The sequence below is a fragment of the Adelges cooleyi genome, unplaced genomic scaffold (assembly GCF_023614345.1).
Source record: "Adelges cooleyi isolate 19-005CV unplaced genomic scaffold, UGA_ACOO_1.1 ACOO_flye_CR_arks_rails_tigmint_CR_PRNA_108, whole genome shotgun sequence".
Taxonomy (NCBI): domain Eukaryota; kingdom Metazoa; phylum Arthropoda; class Insecta; order Hemiptera; family Adelgidae; genus Adelges; species Adelges cooleyi.
Genome location: NW_026095761.1, coordinates 8,004,048 through 8,027,546, shown reverse-complemented (window position 1 = coordinate 8,027,546; position 23,499 = coordinate 8,004,048). Strand labels below are relative to the sequence as shown.

The window sequence follows — 23,499 nt, the reverse complement described above, 5'->3', positions numbered from 1 at the left end:
AATCCCGATAATACCAATAATTATTATTTTTATTACTACAGTGGGTGCCTGACAAAGCGTTTTATTGTTCGGCCCTTGGCCACGTGGTGGAGTTAATAACCCGACCGCCGTCGAGAAAACCTGCCGACCCACCCTCTTGCGCGTTTCCAAAGGGGTGTCACAAAAGAGTTGTACCCTACCCACCGGCGCACGGCTATCTGGTCAATTATTAATTATAGTTTTTTTTTTTGACGAACACAATAGTAATAATTTACCCGTATGATTTTCGAATTTTTTTTTTGTGGTCACGTCGGAAGTCAACGCCCCAAAAAAAAAGCACCGCAGCTGGACTAACCTAAGCCGATCTCGTCGATTCGGACAAAACAACAATTTAATAATAAACAATAATAATAATAATAGTATTGATGTGTTTTTTTTTCGAAATGATATACATACCTACTATAATATTATTATGTACCTATGCTCTTTTGTGTTAAAGTTTTTGCTGCTGTTTATCTACAGCGCAGTAGCTGTATACCGATTCGGCTATTGTTAACGAAAATATTGTTTTGTGGTTTCCGGTAAATTACACGTTGACTGACTCATACGTACGTTTTACACAATATATTACACATGTAATAGTATATAATATCCTAAAGGTTCGGCAATCCAACCCTTTGGAGTAGGTTACGCTGCAGAGTGATTTAAGCGTGCACCGAATGCATATAAATAAATAATTATGCGGTCGAATCTGGGCGGAATAAACGGAGGGTAAAAAAGGTATCAACTACCTACATGTACATTATACATAGTAATTACATTTAAAATACATACGTGTATTATAACATTATATATTGTACCTAATGCCATACGTGCGCCAAGACGGAGAGCCTTATGTTAAACGCGAGCCATCGCGATAGGGAAAAATATCCTATAAAACAAGGCAAACGATTATGTAATTGTTCCTATTTTTTTAGCCGCGTGCTCGGTAACCGTTCGACACGGTATAGTGTATACCGGTGAATGACAAAACAAGAAAATAAAATAAAAAATACACGCGCATTAATAACATCTTAATGAAATAAGTTAAAATCAGTGTTCCATCATATTACCCGAGGCGACTTGAATGTAAGTATTTGATACTTCTGTATAATATTACATTTTGATACAATATCGATTCGTTACAGATAATAAAATAATAATAATTTTTAACAAGAATAAATATCCTGGTAAAACACGGGACGGGTTTAATTGAGGTAAGTCGAAGTTAATAAAACGCTATTTGATTATGTATACATACTGCATACACCATAGGGAGGATGTACAATATTATGTATTTTACACTTAACACAATATACGGTGTGGATACACGTTAAGGGACCTTTCTCTTATTGTTTAATTGTATAGATTTTTATTTTTAATTAAAACAACTACGAGTTAAACTTGACCATATGTTGTATACGATGCGTCACGTACACCTAACCACGTACCTTATTGTTTTACCCTCGATGATTTGAATAGCTTAGGCGTGTGTAAGTACATTTTATCTTTTTTCATCTTAATTATTTATTCTGTGTGGCCATCGGTAGGTTGTATAAGTATAATATTGTTTTGTAGATTTACTAAATTCCTCGTGTTTATTGTTATCGTCGATAGAAAAACAGACGTCGCAGAGAAAGGTCGGCAGCAGAACCATTTTCCCTTAGGTCATCAACTTGTTAGTATAAGCCAGGCGCGTTTTATATATGAATAAATAAGGCTAACTAAGTGTGTATAATATACATATATATTTTTAATCTTATTTCTTATTGTACAATGCTGTTAACTTTTCTTTTAATAAAGCTATAAAAAAAAACAAAATTTATTTAATGCTAAAAGCCACTGGTTTACATAATATTTAGAATAGGTAAGCCCACCCCATCTCAGATTATGACCGAGTGTACTACAAGATAAGTTACAAAAACCGTTCATTTTTGAGATAAAAACCCCGACTCTGAGCCATTGGCATAACTCAAGTCACTATTTCACGGATGCTAAATAATTTATTATAGCCAGTTAGTTCAATTAACATCGAGAGGACGTTCTCATTCGTAAATAATAACAGTATAAATATTTTTCCAACAACACTTATTCATTTGGAATTTGACTATTTAAGTAGTACTTACGACCACACGAAAAATTTGAAATAAAAATATTCAACTGTAACGGTTACATTTAGCCGCCCGTTACCACTCGCCTCCTAATATTCATTATTGGCACTTTATCCTGTTTAGCATGTAAGCCATTATAGGTAGGGGAGACAATAGACACACGGGACAATGAGCCAGGAGCACCGATGCCCAGTCAGTTCACAGTTGACATCTTACCATCTTTGGACCGCGACCTAATTAATCTCAAGCCATTACTCAATACCTCGTGTTACTTAACTATTTTATATTTCTTTCGACTTTATCAGTACTCGTGTGTCCGTTCAACTCCACCGTTACCTGAACTAACTACAGAGAACGCTTTAGAATCCAGGTAGAGGTGTACTATATATATATATATATATAAAAAAAATAGTAAATCTATGTGTATATATATATATATATATATATATATATATATATATATATACATACATAGATTTACTTATTTAATAAACCTATTTTCGTTTTGTTGCACACTCGAGAGTTATTTAGAGGTACGATCGCCTGTTAATAGCTCCTCAAGCGATATAGTAAATATATAAAAGAGACTTAAGGGATATTTAAGTGTAGACACGGCTTAGCCATCCATCCCGTCTTCGGGTTCACTAATTTAACCCTATTGACTGTCGTTTCGGCCTAGCCTAGCCAACTAACCAAACAGACACGTTACAAAACGTTGTATTGTTTAGGTTACGGTTATTAAAATTGACTGAAATTAGAACAAGAATAACTTATGGTTTTAGATTTTTAACTTTTTTTTTTTCAACTTTTAATATTACAAAGTTGTTTTGAGTAATACTTTAATTAAATTCTCGTCAAATTTTAACATCGTTTTCGCCGTAAAAACGATTTATTTATAATTTTGTTTTGTGAGGCAAACAAAAATGATATTATTTTCCTTTTTTTATTTATTTCAGCTTTAATGCAAAGTTGAGAAGGTACTTGTTAAATATTTGTTATTTTCCGGACACCAAGAATGAATATGAGACAATAATCTGTGTAAATTGTTACAGATAAATACAAGAAAATTTGAGAGGTCTAAGCCTATTATTTCCGCCTACGTTATGCTAAAATATTTTAGTTATATAAAAATAGTTATATTAATAGTTTTATTGATATTCAACAATAAAACTATTAATTGTACAGTATATTTTTTTTTGAACCGAAGAAAAGAGTCGCCAATATTTTTTTGTAAACAGTTAAATTTTAAGCAAATAAAATTAATATTTTGATTTCCTTACTTTTGTATTTTCGTGTTTTAATGACATGCTTATAGTCGAATATACCGGGCTTCCCGCGTTAACTAAAAAAAAATGATAGTTAAAAAAATAAAAACTGATGACGCCCATTATTTGTGTGTAATTTGTGGTGATGATGTGCATAATAAATTGTCTTGTGTACCACAACACGAGAATATTGTCAGCGCCCAGTAACCTTGAAAACGAGTTGCATTTAAAAGCGTTGGGTAATGCACATTGTGGTTTCGACCTTTCACTTTTCGTGTATCCCACCGCGTTAGTGACTAGTGTTGGGCCGACTGTGACAGACAATACGTTCTACTTGGTTGTAGGCAATAGGCATACATGTACGTTACCGGCGAGCCCCGGGACATACTGTGCGTGTATTGTGTTTTCAAATTTGTGTGTACCTACCATAGCCGTTAGCCTATTATGGACCAGCGAACGGTATGACGCGCTGAAGCTCCGCGGACGATAGCCTACAATATTATAGCTCTGCTAGAGTTATGCGCCGTCTGTCCGCTGTCGACAAATCTCGGTTGCGCGTACTCGGCTGCACTGGCAGGGCACGTCGGCCGTCGGTTTCCCGCGCAAAACGACCGGTGGCAACACTGCGACGGCGGCGGCCGTGAGACACCCCTCCTACGGAGAACGACTTGTGGCGCGGGATCGCGCTCTCGCCGACCGTTAGAAACGATCGAATTTTAAATTCAAAATCGGCAACGTACAATCTGCCGCTGTCGGCGCCGTTCCATCGTCCGCCGGTCGTTCGCGTCTTTAACCGATAGGTGTTAGTCATTTTTCAATATTAATTAAAAGCAAATTGGTCGTTTCGTTTGGTCAATAGTTTTCCAGTGATAACAAACCCCAACAAAATGGTCTTGTCGGACGTGAACAACTTGGGCGGTACGAAGAAATCGGCGGCCGAACGTTGGCTGCGGCAGCGCAATGCTCAGCGGGCGTCGGCGGCGCGGTGCATATTCGGGCCACCGGAGAAACGGGCCCACCTCATGATGATTATGCGGAACGAGGCCGAAATGGAACGCAAACGGATCGAGTTCGCGTCCCGGTACGAACCGGTCGGACTGACGGCCGCCGAGCGTCGCACGTTCTACGACGGTCTCCTCAGATCGCCGCCTCACAATAATGTCGCCGGTGAGTTGTCGCATATAGTAATTCAATTAATCGATATTCTATTGGCATATGGCGGTTGGCTGACAAACGCGTTACGACGGACCCGTAAGCCGTATGGCCGGGGCGGCGTACGAACGGACGCACTTGGCCTTTTCGAAAATTCGTTTCAAAACTGTTTTGAATATGTATCGCATTATCAGTGTATGCCAAAGTGTGTTTTTGTGTAAACTACGATCACGCCATTTTTTTGACCGAAACTACTTTTATTATCGTAGTCGATTTAAAAACAAATTTGAACGTTCAGCACAATAATATCGTAACCCGCCGTGTGTGAGTGTACGTTTTTTCTTAACATGGATAATTTGTTACTATGGTAAGAAAAAATGCGTGTGTGTGTGTGTGTGTATTTAAACAGGGTCTACGTCTATGTCTATGTCTATTGCACGTGTTATTGCGCGATAAACGGCACCTGTTGATTACAATATTGTTGTTTGCTTTTTTTTCCTCTACGCGTAAAAAAATGGCGGATAAATTCGTAAAATTACAGACTACGACAAAATAAATTGTCTATGAGTAATGTAAACATAAATCGTGCGGTTTGCGTTTTTTTTTTTACAAAACCCCCAATGAGTCACATTATCATCTGACAGAAAATTCGAATTACAAAAAATGGAGGGAGATAACGATTAACGGCGGTTACAGTGATACGTTTTCCCGCTAAAAATTATACGGACCACCGCCGTTTAGACTACGACTAAATGATTATAGACACGGTAAAGACTTCTACTGCCTAGCGATGATTTCATTTATCGTCAGTTGACGGTGTTAATCGCAACTGCGGTAAAAAAATTGTCCATTGTAATATTTATACATAGTCGATTAAAACTCTTTGACAGAGAGGACATATGTTTTTTTTATACCCTTCCAAAAAAGAATATAATTGAGATTAGGTAAAACCTATATAGTATACAAATTAATATACATATTTATAGTTATAATTCTTGTTTACAATATTATTTACATTCAATCTTATATTCTAGATTATAACGATTTAAAAAAAAAAACAGGGAATAAATTATCAGTGGTGCCGCCCCTGATTTTGTAACAATGTCCATCCTTTGATTGACGCAATCAAATTATAATATTTTTATACATTCGTTACGTAATTTATGGAAGGATTAAAATTTGATGTAGTCAATTTTTTCCCGCCTATCGACCGCATGCGTGGGCGCACACTACCAAGCAATTGGCGGGAAAACGTGCGGTGTGTAGTATTGGTATTACAATTATTCAACATGGACCTCGGAAAATGTTTATTCAACATCAAAAATGCGTATGGTCTTGTTGAATGTTTGTGAATCAAACATTTTTCCGACTATCGCTATAATATCATTAACTTAAGCCAAAGCTAATACAAATGAATGTTTACTGAATGTCGAACCCACCAAAAAACCAAATTTGAAAACGTAAAACCGGTATACTATAAATCGGCGACTATAACGCTAGCGTTTTATACTGGTTGTTTTTATGGCTTATTGTTGTTTTTTTTTTTTTTTTAAAAAGAATATTATTAAACTGGCAAAAGATATAACAATATATTAATCGTTTTGCCGCTCGTTTGTCAATTCAAACGGCGTAAAACGATGCTAATGTTTAAAAAAAGAACAAAATGGGAGAAAAATTCAAGGTTCGCATTTTGTGTAGTAGTAACAACAGTACAACAGTATAGAGGGGGAGATGAGCAATATAATGGGTAGGAGCGATCGAAAAATTGGCGGGAACGCTGTCGTAGCACGCGTCTACTGACGGGGAAAAAAATTACATAAACGGGTTTAGAGAAAGAAAAAAAAAATGTATACATGCCAGGTATCCATATTATATTTATACAACACACGCGAGCTCGCAAACGACACAATATTATCCCTGTGTCAATATTAATCGCAGAATTTAATACAACTCAAGGTTGTAATTTGCACAGACGGCTACCGTGTTTGTGTAAATGTACGCTGGCGAACCGAATTGGCGGGAAAACGATCCCACGCAACCGTCAATAATAATATTTAAAATCAACGTAGACATATAAATATGTATAAATGTATGCATTTTTTGTATTCTGTTCCAACCGACAGTTTTATTATTGAACGCACAATATTTAAAAACTAGTTTCACTTATTTTCTAAAAGGCTATTACAAAAAAACGTCCATCCGCGTTTCCATTGCCCTGTTCGAGTGTTTCGCCGACTATATTCTAGCCAATGTGTTGATGTCTCATTGTTTTAAAAATGTGTGCACAAACGATTTATCGCAGGGTTTTTATATTTGATTAGCCGCTATAGTTATGTATTTAATATCGAGGACCCTAAAAGCCGACGGGTGCAAGTATACAAGTGCAATTTTCAATTAAATCCAGTTAAGTACCCGAGACATTATCGAATGCGAGTAATTATTTCAATCACCACATTTAGAAGTTGAATAAGTATATTAAAATAATAATTAAGTATGGATTATGAAATTGTATAAATTTCAAGGTCTTTCGCGAAATATAAACCCGATACGTTCAACGTTTTACTCGCATAACAAGTTTTTAAAATGATTCACATTAATCTTCCAAGAGATCACAATATTATTGCCTACCTAAACGAAAGTAATAAAAATTAAAAAAAATAGTAGGAAAACAACGCCAACGACTTCTTATAGTTCATTTTTTTTTTATTTACTTAGCTTATTAATTCGCCGTTAAAAAAATAATTTGGCGAACCATATGCGACCGACTCATATGATATATCGTAGCAACGGCTCACATTACTCATATTATTTTGTTTCCCCCTCGTATTATTCATGTAGCAGATTCGCCGGCAAAGACCACCGTCGTGGAAAGATAAGTAACGGCCAAGAAGCAGCACCGGTGTGTTTTGCAAAAACGGAAAAGTAATTTATAAATTACGGCAAAAAAAATAATAACATCGAATCGCTACCTCCTGGTGAATTTTAATCGGATTTTTCTTTTTAAACGCGTTTTATCTTTTATGTATATATATTTTTTTGATCGCGAAAGAGAAAAGGTTACCCAAAAAAGGTCTATGTTACGTCGTCCACGGTGCACGCTGTTTGTATATACGTTTATTTGTATTGCCCCGGGCTAAATTAACGCTCTAGTATAACGTGTTTTTTTTTGCCAAAATTTCGATTGTCCGTTTTTAAATTGAAATACACATAATGTATTTTTGTTCGTCAAAAGAACAAAAATCAATTGAACTCCTCTACGGGTACTACACGGGAGGAACCACGTGAACTGTGTGTGTACCTATATCTTTTACAAAGTATAATACGGGAAAACGTCGTTGTTGTCTTTTGTGTACGGGGAAAACTACGGTATAATAATGGATTTCGTCGGACACAATGGCACCGAATTCTCCCTACCTGTCGTCCGGGATAAAAGATCACGGTGGAAAAAAAGTAAACACACATCTTCCTGCCGCGTCCTTTGGACCCGAGAAGAGCCGCAGGACTTGCGGTGGGAGAGAAAAAAAAACATTTTTGCAGATGGTTAACGCGTCGGCGGCTGAACAACAGGTGGTTAATTTGCAGTAACTACGGCACAGCTGTTTCGGGACGTTTAAGTACAAAACCCGGTCGGGTACATATTTTCTGTCCTTGTTGCTCTCGAGTCTCATCCCACGCGTTTCCTGCGGATGTGGCGTGCGACGTCACTATCGGAAATCCTCGTTGAACGACCGAATTGTACGGTATATACCTGGTAGAAGACACTCACGTGACACATGGCTCTGTTATTTAAGTACGATATATGTGATATCGTTGCACCTAGGCCATACGTCGACGTACGACACAATAGAATAGTGCGGTGTATTTAGCACACCGTGCAGCTGTATTGTGGCTGTAACTACTTCAAGACCAAGTACATACATGTTCTAAAGAGAACGTCGTCCGTCGATGTTATAAGACTAGCTATGTCTGTGACTGTACCATTATGATCATAGAGTGGACTTTAGAGTTTTAAAATGTTCGAAACTTACAGAAAACAATATTATCCACAGTTTGTCGTCGGTTTTTATTGATATCTATAGCTAATAGCTTCATTTAATTATTAATCATTTGTTAATAGTTTTAAATTATTTTTTTTATGTCTTTAATTATTACTTTTATAAAAATGTATTTAAATACAGTATAAAAAAAAAACTGGCGATGATATAATATTGATTTTTTAAGTGCCAAAAATATTTACTACTATCACCATTACTGACAGGTTAGGTATTCTATAGGCAAATAGGATAGTGTTCAGCCGACTAATAATAATAATAATAATAATAATAGAACACCGAAAAAGGCGCTATAATAGTCTGATTAAAAAATGTACAGCCTACTAAAATGATAAAACATGGAACTTGCTTTAGCCTACTGGCTCCTGAACAGTGATTATTTCTGATCTATAATCTCCTTGTGATTTATGACGATAGTATAGTCTTAATTATATGTTCTGGCCAAAACGTTTGCATGACGACGACGACGACCTGTTATGTTATACGTTTAAAGTGGACGCGCTACTTTCGTGTCGTTACTTTGTGTCGTTTTCGAGCTGGGAGGCCAAAGCTAAAGCGTGTTCCTTGGTAAAAAAAAACGAACTACACATAATGGAACTACACAAATAGAAAAGGCTGTTGCCGCACTGCGAATTTATTAAGGAGTAAAATATAAGACATTTCTCGATGAAACTTGATATGGACCTCAAATGATCAATGTCTTATATTATCATGGCATATTATTTTTGTTTTCAACTCTTACAACACGGTTATTGAACACTCTTTGTTAAAAACCACGTCTCAGGAGATGCGCTTTTCCGAGAAACTGAGCGCAAAAGTGCATACAAACAATATTTTTATTATTAGAAACCGAGTTATGGATTTTTCATTGGATAATTATTTACCACTGTTCTAAATATTTGTACTGAAAACGACTCGTCGAAATGTTTAATCTTTGCAGTTTTAAAACGTTACTTATTGACCTAAATTCAGATCCTAATCATTTCAAAAATAACGTTGTTATTCATAACTTTCACATGAATATATTAAAATAGTATTTGGTGTTACTATATACACCATCCCCTTATTTTTTTAATGTTAACTGGTCCATGTATTATGTAGGTCGACGCGACGAGTATTTCTGTATAAATGATTTACTATTATTGTAATTAGATACCTACAACTTTTTATTATTATATTATTTTATTCTATACAAACGTCCGTGATTCATTAAACGTTGATGAGACGGCAGATAAAACACCGTAAAAGATACGGTTTTCTTGTGTATTGTTTTTTTCCCTTTGAACTATTCCGAAACTATTATATGAGAGAATGAGCGTGTACGATTGTAAATTAATACACCTATTTTTTTATAATTTTTTATGTTCAATTTCGCTTATAGTAACCGGCTTATCTGAAATAACAAACGATAAACTTTGACGCACGTTAAACGGAATAATAATATTATAGTAGTTATCGTTTCTCGTAGTAGTAGTATACGCATAATAATATTATATATTATGTACTATATGATAATATTTGAACACTATATATTATAATGTATAAATTGTGTTAATGATGGTAACACAAAAAACCTAGTGTAATAAAACTTGACTGGCGTATAAATAATTATTCAACTCGGTTATTTTGTATTGGAAATTGAAAAAAAAATGTACGTAGCTTTTACTAACACAATGCACAAGGTGAAATTCACAAGGTCATTGAAAATTATGAAATCTATATTCCTTAATGTTGTTTCGGAGGTGCATATTTTTTTTATTAGGTCAATCTAAAATGTATTATCATCAATTTTGTCGGTTATGGTTGGGTTTAATCGGGGTAAAATATAGATAATATGACGGGCGATGGCGGCTGAACGCGTTGGATCAAAATACAATTTATCAACAATCGTGTACTTACCTAACATGTTGTCTCGTTTCTATTTACATAGTCGGTAGAGTGACACACTTCTAAGATAAACACAATATAGGTGTAAACAAATACACGTGCGCCGCAGTTTCTGTTGTTTTGCTATAAAATTAACCCAAAGAACATTGTGCGACCGTCATTCTTATGTAACTTTTTTTTTTTCAGATAATCTTAAAAACAAGAAATCGGACCAGCAGCACAAAAAATGCAATAATCACAATCAACCCGAAGACGACGGCAGAAATCAAAAATAAATAAAAGAGCCCCTATACACTATTATAGGAGCATGCGCGCCCAAATTATCATGAAGATCTCTAGCCTAACACTAAAAAAAAAAAAAAAACCTAACAATTATCTTCTATACCTATCTAATATTATATCGTCTGTTTTGTATGTAGTTAAAGGTTTTGGGGAAAAATTGGGTCTTTTATTACTTATTATTATTATTTGATTTGTTTTATTTATTATTTGTACGAAGTCGGGAAACGTTTTATTTTCGGTTGACAAATTGATATATAACTAATGACTGTATAACTGGACTGTATAATTATATAATAGAACATCGTTTAAATTATAATAATTATATTGTTATGACAACAATAATTTCGAGAAATATAATAAATAATTAAACTATCGCGCTTAATAAAATCGATTTCAAAATTAATAGAGCAACAATGCCGCTATAATTTGCCATTTTTTTTATTCTGCAAATAAATATAGTATAAAAAAAAGCGGTATTGCCAAGATAACAGAGGTTAAAAAACTACTCTATCTAACGACGCATTATATGCAAGCTATTCATACACAATAAAATATAGCGTAGTTACATAAAACATTATAAGTTAATTTTTCCACTCATTACTCGTGAAAGCATTATCGTTTTTTTTTTTTAATTCTAGTATTATTTTTTAGAATTTTTTTTTCCTTGTTGTCACAAGAGATACTCATGATAGTGGCTATATATCATTGTAGCTATTTTAAGAAATTTATATGCAATATAAATGCTAGTCTAATAATTTGTTACGGAGAAAAAAAATATTTATGCGTTATTTAAGTATACATTGATGAATTTATATAAACAAAAAATATATTATTTATGGTATTGTAATAATTTTCCAACGAAATTATTTTGATTTTATTATTATTATTATTAGGGTTAAAAAAATTGTAATAGGTATTTAAAATGTATATTTACATATAAACTATGATTTGTGTATTAGCAATCACTATTATTATTATATTAATTTTTTAAGAAAAATATTTATATACATTTTAGTTATACTGAAATAGAGAAAAATGTCATAATGATATTAGACTATATATATATATTGTGTATGTTTTTAATTTGTCTTGATGTTTATTTTATATCTCTATCCTATGACGTGTGTTGATAATATGTTTACGACCGTATTTAATTATTATTAATGTTTTTAAATAACATGGTATTATACTAATCTTGCCTTTTGTCAATGCCCTACACTAGGTCTTGAAATATCATATTATGTAGTCAGCCTAATGTTTCTCATACCGCTTACAATGTATAGTTGCAATAATTTGGATCTTTAACAAATATGTATCACTTTAACGTGTATTTTTTAATTAGAAACTATAAAAATACAAAAAAAACAAATGAATATAGCAAACAATTGTGAATCAGTAGTTTAAGGTTTAAAGAACAATTATTGTTTTTGTATAAACTAACTGTATAACTGTTCTACCATAATGGTTCGCATCGCTACAATACCCAATTTAAGAGAGTCATGTTGTTACAGCTTATAACTAAAATACTACTATTGCTTTCATCGACCACTTGCTGTAATGTAATATTAACTGAAACTTATCCAGATTTCAAATTTGAACTCTTTTTCTAACTAGAAGGAAAAAAGTTTTCAGGAACTAAGTTTCCCTGTTTCAAAGACCTAGTTAGTAGTTACGCATGTGATGGTATAATTACTATAATATATTTCTTTTAAGTCATTTTTTCTTTTGTTTACTATACATTAAGTTGTACCGACACTAAATTGTATTTCTCGGTCTTTTTTAGCTATACCCATATTAGCTTCTCCTAGCTTAAAATTGACTAATGCCTATTCTCTATTATCATAGATAAAATATACATAATACAAATGTATATTATATTTAATCTACTCTATTATTAAATACTAATGAATAAGGATACACTGTAAAAAATAATTTTGTATTAAAAATATACCTAGCTGATTGGCCCATTTCAATAGTTAACGCTTTGTTTAAATTCTACATATTTATGTTCGTTAGTCATCAAAAACAACATTCGATAACTCGCATAATAATTAATATTATCAGACATTGCACACGCATTTACGTTTGTCCTATGTATATTATCAAGAAACTAGGCACTGCTCTCGAATTTTCTTTTAAAAGTAGAATAACTGATAACGATATTATTGCAGTCCTGTAGCCTGTATCCCTTTTGTGTTTTTTATATGATAAATTATATTTTAACGTCGTTTAATTATTGAAATCGGATAATCCTAAGTATAGTCAATATTATTTGCAGACTTTGGTCAAAAACACATATCGCTTTCAATCGCCTTAATGTAAGTAAGTGCTACATTTTTTTTTTATTTGAAACTCTGTCAATAACAATTTGTTTCTACGATTAGTGTTACGTTTTATTATATCAAAATTTAACGATCATTAACACGTATATGTAATGTATCGCCTTAATCCCTGTTAGTAGTTTTAACGTATGACGTTAAAAGGTTAAAAATGAAACACCGAGAAACCCACGGAAATATATTTCTACTCGACAGGTTTAATATAACAATACTCGGAAACAAAAGAGAGACGGGAGAGTTTTATCCCTCGTGGCATATTTTAAATTAAAAAAAATAGCTGATGCTATTTACAAAAGCGTCGAGCGTCTATATCTTTCAAACAGTAATCAACCGTTTTTTTAGACACAATAATCACAATTAATCTACGAATTACCTTATGGGCTTTTTTTAATTTCGGGGTGTACGAATAAAACGATAAATGTCGCAACAGACCCGAATGAACCGGTGCAGGCGGTAGGATAACGATATTGTTATTGCCACGACGGATGCGCTTTCCTCTAGGGGTCTTCTTTCCTGCGCCGCATAAATAGTACCGCGTCCCGCCTCTCCCGTGCATGTTGCCCGACGCGAGGAAGCGCACACGAAGACGTACATGTGCGGTGCACGTTGCAGGACGCAAAACGGCTAAGGTGATAGTGGAAAGACGATGTGCAATGTAACCCCCCCGGGCAAGAGATGACAAAACAAATGTGACGTCCGCATCCGGTCGTACGCGCGTCTTACGGCAGTACTCTATGCGGGACACACGGCGGTATCCTGTTTCGCGGTTACATTATGGCCCGTCAACAAAATCTCAATGAAGTCCCATTAATCTAACACGGATAATATCACGCGTGTGTGTAAAAATATAATATATATTGTCTTCTTCTGTTTTCCTACCCCATTCTTGCGGGGCTGACTTCGCGAATTACATTATTCGTCCATCGTCTTATACTATATTAACATGTTATGCTTCCCGGTTATTATTTTTACCACACTTTGAAAGGAAACTCTCATTGTTCCTGTTATTTTAAGTTGCACTCATCATACGATAAACACGAAATGTTTATGATTAATTAGTAATCGCAGTACAGTGATTACTAATTAACAGTGATTTCCTCGATGGAACCGGAATTGTAGACGTTGTGGACATTGCTACAATATAACATCTACACTATAATATTATGTGTAGAGTTTTATTAGACCAAAGTCGTAATAATGATATAGTCAGTCGTCTAATTATAATTTCAATGAAAACTGTTTTAAATTATCTTTCCCGTCCTAAGGCCAAGCCTGAACGACGTGGAATAATTTTGATTATTATTTAGTACAAGTACAGTAGTATGGCGTATAGCATGTAGGTAAAGTTAAACAGAGGCATATTTTTTTATAGAGAATTTACAGTTTTCCTTAGGTACATATTATGCCCATTTTCACTGTTGTCCGATAATTAAAGTAATTGTAATATATAAAATTATATTAGTAATTTAGTCATATTTTGTAAGCTATAAGCCATAATATTATTATTATTATTTTAATAAACGCTAAACATACACACTGATATCCCCTCTTAAAGATCTCCTGTTATAACCATTCCAGTTTTCCAGTTCAGTTTTCTCCTTTCACCCTCACAGTGTATCGTCTTTTCTTACTTTAATAATTTCTTTCATATTTTCTCACGTTTTCTTTTGCTTAATACCAGTGTGTATGTAGATCATTTTAAACTAAAAAAAAGATTATTAGTTATTTATCATCATTTATACCATTTCTCATTTCTACATCTATTTTTTAAATATTATTTATTTAATAGTCTGATGCTCATAGAGTCTGTTAATATCACGTTCGACACAGATAGAAGACCATCGGTAGTCATGGCCGCTTTCTTTGTGAAGTGGTGCTTTGATATCTGATGAGCTTAACTGCTGGCGTTGTTACTGATTTATCTAGTAATATTAAGTCCGATTTAGATAGAAGACCAGCGGAAGTCTTGGCCTTTTTCTTTGTAAAGTGGTGCCTTGATAACTGTTGAGCTTAACTGCTGATATATTACTATTGATTTACCTTGTGAAAAATAGTTATACTATCTCAGCTATTCTAGCAAGCGAGCTGTACACATTTAACATTATAGTAACTCAATTAGTGCTTATAAATTGTCGTTTGTCTTCCAGCCTGAACACGTGCAGTATTGATAGGCGCTTTACGCCAGTAGCTTAAGCACAGCACAGGAAGGTTGATAACCAATATGTGTCTCTGACCATATGGGCGTTGAACAGGTCATGAGAACACATTTAATAGCTTACATGTATAATTTAATTGTACGTGTATTATAATTGATTCTCTAAGATATCTCTTACATCAACAGGATCTGGTATTAGGATACATTATCTTAAACGATAGTAGTATAACAAAACAGTTGATTCATAGTGTATTATAAAGTATTTAATTAAATCCATTCTACAAAGCACACTCAGCAGAGGAGAGATTTATTCAAATCATCGCAGAATCGACTAAATGTACGTGAAGTTTACATATTATAACCACATAAGAGTAATAGTAGGATTAGAAGAAGATAGGATATTTTAATTACGCTCCCATATACAACATACACAACTAGAACATCATAACATAACAATTATAGTAGAATATCATCAACATAACATAATACTTCCATTACCCTTTCCTTTCTACGCAAAACTCCTATTGACCCTTTTAATTTTACTTATTACATAATGTTACGTGATGTTAAATAATTAACCTTATACCAATTTGTGTTGCATAAAATAAACAATCAATTAATTAAATGGAAATCCTAATGTTTTTACGTCGAAGTATTTTATTTATTATAAAAAATAGTAAAAAGTGTGTTGCATTAAAAACACAGTTGTTGCCGTTTAGCGTGGGCTGTACGTACAACGATAATGTAGAACCTTGAAAGTTAGTGTACACTGTACAGTAATGACATGTTGTGATATTTCAAATAAATATGATTATAATATTTATATAGCTGTTATTATTTGAGATTTGCTTAGAATGTAAATAGATAATTGGTAAATTATGTTTTTGGATAAATATTGACCAAATTACCTTACAAGAAAATAGCACGGTATGTATGTATAACCAACGAAGGAGAGGCGGGAGCTCTTGTAGTTAAATCTGAGAGGATTTGTTAGGGGGTTGGTGATTGTAATTATTGAAAAATGATTATAAAATTGTCACAACTGGCCGAAAAAGCCAGTATGTCGTTTTTTTTTTGTTGCAAGTTGGTTTAATAAATAAATCTTTACTGCTGAATTTAAAATTATGCATTAGCCACTATTATAAATACAATAAATTTATTATGTACAAACCACCGATATTAAATTATGATTAACGAACAAAATAGTATTTTATGTATATTGTGAAAACATATAAAAGTAACAAACAAATAAATTTTAAAATATACGAACATCCATAAATAAAAGTGTGAATACAAATTTTGTTTTTGTTTTAATTGAAACTAAATGCAAACGAATAATCCGACTTTCTATACATATATTATTGTGGATTTTATTATAATACTTGTTCATATGATTATTTTTATCGGCAGAACAATCAAGCACGTCTTTGTTTTAAACCTTTTTGGCACATAATATTTCATTGAAAAATACGGCACCGCGCAGATACGACGTTGGATTGTCAAAACAATAATAATAATAATAATAAAAATAATTAAATTATATGAACACACGGGCTGGTACGTATTCTGTTTTGTAAAATTACATTAATATTAATAATGGGATACACAATAGTTCAACGTGAACAAAAAATTGTGCAGGGAAACTCGTGAAAAACAAATAAATAGTTTTTGAACAAACAAAAACAAGTTGCACCAACGCCGCGTCTAAATATTATATTGAAAAAACATGATCATAGTGTGCTCACCTAGGACAGACTGTTCCGGACAGTCGTTTATGACTTGCGTTTAAACGCCATACTAATATGTATGTAATTCTCGACAAAAATAAATGTATTACTTTCTAATAGTACTATTGAGATTCATGATGATAATAATTAGCAAGAGCGATCATCATAGTAATTTAATTTCGCTGGCACAGATCAAAGTTGTATTACAGTGACACGATAAGTCTAAACTCGGATGTTTTCTCTGCAATGATGTGTTTTTATTTTTATTATGTAAAATCCGAAACAATGTAATTTAGAATTTCGGAGTTATAACGACGCACGTTACCGCGGCGAGTCAGAGTCGGGTTTGGGGAATTTGTCCAGTTCGTTGCGTATGGCTCGGATTAACGGGACGGCGGGGTCCTGGGGGGAGAGTTGGGCGTCCGTGCAGATGAACTCGGTGTTCAACGACGGCCGGTGGAAAGGACCCGCGCTCAACGGCCGAGGCGCGAACATTGACTGGTCCGAACCTGTCCACGCTTCGCCCGGCGGCGGTGCCCAACACGACGCTCCTCCCGAGGTCGTCTGATGGTCATCGTCGTTGGCCGACGAAGTCTTGGGCCTGTTTCCTCGAGGCAAATCGTTCGAATTGGCAGAAGATCTACACACGGGTAAAATATTATCATAAACTATTTAAAAAACACACACACACGTACTTGACGCTCATTTACGAGGTTTATATGATATCTGACACAAGTATCAATAAGTCTCGATCAGTATTAGACGAATCGATAACCTAAATCATTTTTGTACCTCTATGTAATATAGAGGTATACCTCATGGTTTACCATGGTAATCATGGTAAATGTAATTTAAAATCAGTTGTTAGTTAAAAACATGATATTTGTATAACTTAACTAAATTTAAACTTGTAAAAAAAAAAAAATGATGTCTTATGTCAAGAGCCTTATGATTTATGAATGTATTAATATTTTGTGTATTGTATGTAATGTCCACCTCTGAGTAAAGATTGTACTTTCAAATCCAGGATAAAATGACCGTGATAATTATTTAAAAAAAAAAACGAAATATCCCCTAAGTCCTAATGGAATACTTGAAATAAAATCGGTTAAGAGGAGGACGTCGTACCGGCTATTGATTAAGAAGTTCGGTACAGACAAATTAAAATCGAAATCGATTAAGGTAATGGGGAAAAGGGATTAATAAAAAAACATCCATTTTCAAGCGAGTGGACTAAAAGATGATAAGGGCGATTTACACGAAAATTGCAGCATTATTACTTATAGTTTATACGGACAACTTTTTGGCAAAAGTAGTTGCTCTTACAACTACAACGAAATCAATTAGAAAACAATCCTTTTTCTTATCTCAGGCTAGTAGCAATGTGAGTATACTATTATAATAGCTCACCTGAAAGGAGCCGATTTCGATCTTAACTCGTCGGTGTTCGTCGACGGTCGACTGCTGTCGTTGCTTTGCAAACTCGAGTTTCGACTGCCAAACAATGTGAACGCGTCGTCCAGCAGTTCGTGGAACTTTTGGCGCATTTTCGTCACATTGTTGTCCGCCGCGTCGAAAACGTCGAAACTCGTCAGGGACACGTTGTCTTGGTTCTTGGCTAGGGCGACCGAGTTGAAAAACAATTACGTTAAACAAGTGCTTGCGTTTTTTAAGCCGTTTATTTTTTAAATCTACAAAATAAAGAACGCTCACAATTGATGATTTGCATTTGTTTGCAGTGCAAATCCCACACAATGGGACCGACCACTCCGGGATCTTGACCTTCTCCAATGCTTTCGTGTCTGCTGATTGTCCGCACGTTTTTCTGTTCGTCGCGTTCGTGCAATACTTCCGTCAGCGGTCCGGGTATTAGATCTCTGCAAACAAAATAATAAAAAAAAAAAAAACCAACGTTTTGACATTAGCCGTGTAATTGATGACTTAATTACTATTGTTTTTTTCCACAAACACGAACGGCATTTTAATAGCTCGTCGTCAAATACTGCGGGCCAAATGTTGACAAACCAAAATCTCGCTTTGTATTTATTATACAAAACATTATTGCATTGTAATCAGACCAGCGGGTAATAGTGCGGCCGATTCGGATCGTGTAGGTATATCGCGCACCTGGCGAACGCCATTCGTACAACTGTTTTGTTTTTATCGTTCGTTGTCATTCAATATAGCATTACCCATTTATATACTTATTATTACCGAACGATCGGTTAATTAAAAGCCATATTACATGAATGCGTTTGGTTTTATTATATCAAGCCGACGATGATGTTTATAAAACCAGCATTCTGTATTGAAGTTTTTGTTTCTATAGTGCCTAGTGGTTTTATAAGTATATATAGGTGTGTTTGAAAAACGAGACGTTTAATATTAACGAAAAACATATGTATTTTCAGTTTCAACTTAAGTTAAGGTTTATTTCCATACAAGTTGCTTAATGCTTAATACGAATGCAGGTTATTTAAAAGAACTGACTCTCTTGGCTTAAGGCTTCATGCAGGGAAGATATAGATGCTGAATAATAAAGTATATTATATGTATATTTGTTTTACAATGTAAAATTTAACTCTAAGACTATTGCTTATATGTGTATTTGAAGTGATTTTTTTTCTAAAAGGGAAGGACCTCTGTTATTTCTAGATCCACCCGTGGTTACGCGATGAAAAGTTTTAGCGGTTCTTGTTTTGGTTCACAATTCGTACCTTCCTTGAACAATCTATGAATTTCTATCCGAAACGACCCCAGATTTATTACTTACTTTTGAAATTTATTCACCGCTTGCATGGAATGCAAAGTATTAGATATTTTGCTTCTGTTCCTCGGTTTCGGTTCTGGTGTACGAAAATCGGTAATGTCTTCTGTAGACGTGCCCTCGCTCTTCAACTTTAATCAATTAAATGGGGATTTTTTTTTTAATGCAATTATACATGATTTTTTACGTTATAATCAGTGGCGAAATTAGGGGCTAGGGATCTAAGCCCCCCCCCCCCCCAAGATGCTAGTTAGGCCCTACAAATAAGTTTTCATTGGTAGTATAATATAATATAATTATTAGCTAATTCCGCCACTATGGTTATAATAAAGATGTAACGCACGTCTTTTTGTGGAGTGTGATCTGCGCAAAAAGCCATGTTTGTTTTTGCCGAACTGATACTATTTTTCCTGCTTTTCTTCTTATGAGCTATAAGAACGGTCGTTACCAGTACCACGACGATCACAAAGGCCACGCTGACGTACGCGAACACCTGGCCGTTAGTCACCCCTTGCACTTTACGTACCAGCAACCCGTCGAGGTAAGCTAATCAACAATCACAAGAGGGCAACGAGTTATTGTGTTACATCGCATACACGTGTCATGTGACAATGTTGCAATAATATTGACTCACGTCGAGCTTTGATTTTGACGGCGTATCCCAGGTAGTAGGCGGCTTCTCGAGCGGACACCAGGCTCATGTCGTGCACCGCCGTCGCGGCGGACACCGGTCGGCCATTGACGCTGACGAAGTACACCAAATGAAAATCGCTGGATAACGGCAAAACGCTTACCTTGACTGCGATCCGGTTATCGTCGGCGTCCTGTCTACGATTTCGGTAATAATCCAGCTCGTCGTCGACTTTGATGGTCGTCCTATTCTGGTTGACTCCCAGGTGTCTGGCTTGCTGTCTACAACAACACACCAAACCAATAAATACAATAATGGTATACTAAACGCGAACGCCGATCATTATTATTATATGTTATTGATCAAACGCTTTGTAACGACGCGTATATCGCCGCACGTCGTTTTGGTGTTGATTGCGGCGATTACAGTGCGTCGCAAACCAGTACCGTTTCCAGAGGTAGGGAAGGTGCCCGGGCACATGCCACCAACCAAATAGTTAACAAAACACTTTATCGGGGAAGAAATTGCAATAAATTAGTGAAAGAAAGGGATGATCATGGTCCAGGTACCAGAGGGTTGGTAAATTTCAGGTTTCTCGATATACCCCTCTATTCTTCTCTAAAATACATTTCTGGCCACAGTAGTGTCGCAAACCGTAGCGTTAGGATATCAAAATTTGACGTTAGGTTTGACACGACCCAAACTACCTACAAAGGTAGGTGGGATAGTACCTTGTAAACGCCACGGCATAGAGCGCGGACAGCCTGTCTTCGATGACTGGCAACGTCACGTTGATACGCGACGACGCCTGGAGTTCCGTCACTATCCAATAAGTCTGGTCCGGTAAGTCAGCAGTTTCCGATATGTCGATCACCCCGCCGGCGATTGACGGGACGGTCGACGTGGGTCGAATGTTGCAGTCTTGTCCTCCTATGCAGTCCTCGGGGCTTTCCTATAACGAGTTATCTAAAATATAGTATCCAGGGTTGCAATTTCACTAAAAAATTGGAAGGGGGAACTTAACAAGGAACATTTTTCTTAAGGCCCCCTCCTGAATTCCGCACATGTGAGGTTTACTTACCGTGTAAGACTTCACAGGAGTTTTAGCGACCGGCGAAGACTCTTCAGGACCGTCACCGGAACCGGACCACAAGAAAACGTTCAGATTGGTAAAATTGTGGGCATCGTAATCGGCATTTTTGTCTAAAACAAAACAATGTTTTAATTTTGTATATAATAAATTAATAAAATAACATTTTTTTACTATTGTTAAACACTTATACCTTGTTGCTCGAGCGCTTGTGAGTCGCATTTAGGCACCAGCGTAATTAATTGCATCGTCGTTATTATGTACACCAAACACAACTGCTTTATATCCATGTATACATTCCAGGACGATCGCACGCGTTTGGGCACATGGACGACGGTCCTTCAACCTCCATTGTACCGTCGCAAATAGGCTTTTCCGACGACGACGACGAATGCCGTAACTCTGGTCTTTCCCATTTGGTATATCATCCGCTTTGACAGAAGAAAAGTACAAAAAAAAAAAACCCACAAAAACAGTGTACGCGCATAGGGCGCGTGCGCTTGTGTGCGCGGTGCTTGGAGCTCTGTATGTGCGGGCCAGCGGGTATCCATAGGCAACAACACACCCAAATAATAATAATTAATGTGCGTGTAGGAAATAGACTTCCGCACGCCACACGCGTAACGTGCGCATTATGCGTTTTCAAAATGACAAAAACCTGGTGTATCCTATATAAAACATACACCTATAATACCTATAGGGTTTATATCCTATAGGTATAAGTTGATTTGGTTATATATTTGAATGCAAATCGGCAAATCTTTTTGCCCTTGATGGACGAAATAATTGTTGTTTAATTGAGTATAAACAAATGGTAGCACAGTAAGTCGACGTGGTGAGCCCATTTATTGGTAGGTCCATTGATATAATTTAACATATTATACAAAAAACCATTGAAAAGTTTTTAAAAGCTTATTTTTTGAATTTAAAAATTTGTTTTAAACAAAACAGAATAATTAATTTAAATATTGAATTACCTAAAACCTGAAATGAACTATTTCAAAAACAATTTTTAGTTTAACGCTACACCTTTTGAGCAGGGCTTGCGCTAGGTATTTTATACTAGGGTCATTAGGGTAGTTTTAAAAAAAAGAAGCAATAAATTAAATTAAAACAATGAACTATTCATAGTTTTAACTGAAAGTTTTTAATGATAATATACAGATGTTATGTGGTCACACATACCGTTTTTTGTGCAAACACAAGGATAAGCATACTGAAAACATGACCGAATACTGAATACTCGTATATATATTATCATATAAACATTGTGGTAACATACGTGATACAACACTGATTTTTCTGAATTTTATAATAGTTTTTACACAGTTCAATCCAGCAATGCGAGTAAATTAGTATTATATTAGCGTTTCCCATTTATAGCATACTTAATGTGGGCATTAAAAGAAAAAGATAATTATACTATTCCCTCTCGAAGAGGTTTTTTTTAATTTCACGATTATTTGTTGGTTTACACTAAGTTTCAAAACTTACATTTTTTAATTAATTAATACAACTTTTCGAGTTGAAGGGGGAGATGCATAAGTTCTTGTATTTTTAGAAAGGCAAAAAGTACCTATTTTCTATCTGAATTTTTGAGAGAGCCATATGCTGTTTTTTAAAGAAAATCATTACAAATTAAGACATTGACAGTTTGTTAAAAATATTAACTACTAATAAAGTATCCTCAATACTATTTTAATAAATTAACGAAATAGTTTGAAATTAAAAAAAAAGATAGGAAAAAATTGCCTAAACCGAATGTATTACATGTGTCTTCCTCTTAGAACTAACTATTAATTACCATTATAATTACTATTTGCCAAATAAAAAAAACCATTAAAAGTATATTATGGATCCCATACCAACATATAAAGTTTGTTTATATTTAATTTCATATTGAATAAAGTTCAGTTAAAATTGTAACTATAGTTAAACATATCGCTTAATTAATAGGACTATACTGTATGAAGATTAATTAGAATATTTTCATCATGACAAAACATATTAAAACGTATGCAGG

General features: G+C 34.7%; 2 protein-coding genes across 2 annotated transcripts; one reads left to right on the top strand and one right to left on the bottom strand.

Moving 5' to 3' along the window:
* Positions 1-2,294: 2,294 nt before the first annotated feature.
* LOC126840676 (uncharacterized) lies at positions 2,295-11,675 on the top strand. Its single transcript, XM_050576568.1, has 3 exons — positions 2,295-2,499; positions 4,254-4,561; positions 10,672-11,675. The coding sequence occupies exons 1-3, from the start codon at positions 2,315-2,317 to the stop codon at positions 10,758-10,760; spliced, it is 582 nt and encodes a 193-aa protein (XP_050432525.1). The 5' UTR covers positions 2,295-2,314; the 3' UTR covers positions 10,761-11,675.
* Positions 11,676-16,565: 4,890 nt separating this feature from the next.
* Positions 16,566-21,932, bottom strand: LOC126843084 (uncharacterized). The gene is made up of 9 exons (XM_050580400.1): positions 21,670-21,932; positions 21,468-21,589; positions 21,118-21,338; positions 20,390-20,667; positions 20,099-20,301; positions 19,762-19,886; positions 18,702-18,865; positions 18,399-18,606; positions 16,566-17,628 (listed from the first exon to the last, which is right to left on the bottom strand). Exons 1-9 carry the CDS (start codon positions 21,764-21,766, stop codon positions 17,310-17,312), a joined length of 1,737 nt encoding a protein of 578 aa, XP_050436357.1. The 5' UTR covers positions 21,767-21,932; the 3' UTR covers positions 16,566-17,309.
* Between the last annotated feature and the right edge of the window lie 1,567 nt (positions 21,933-23,499).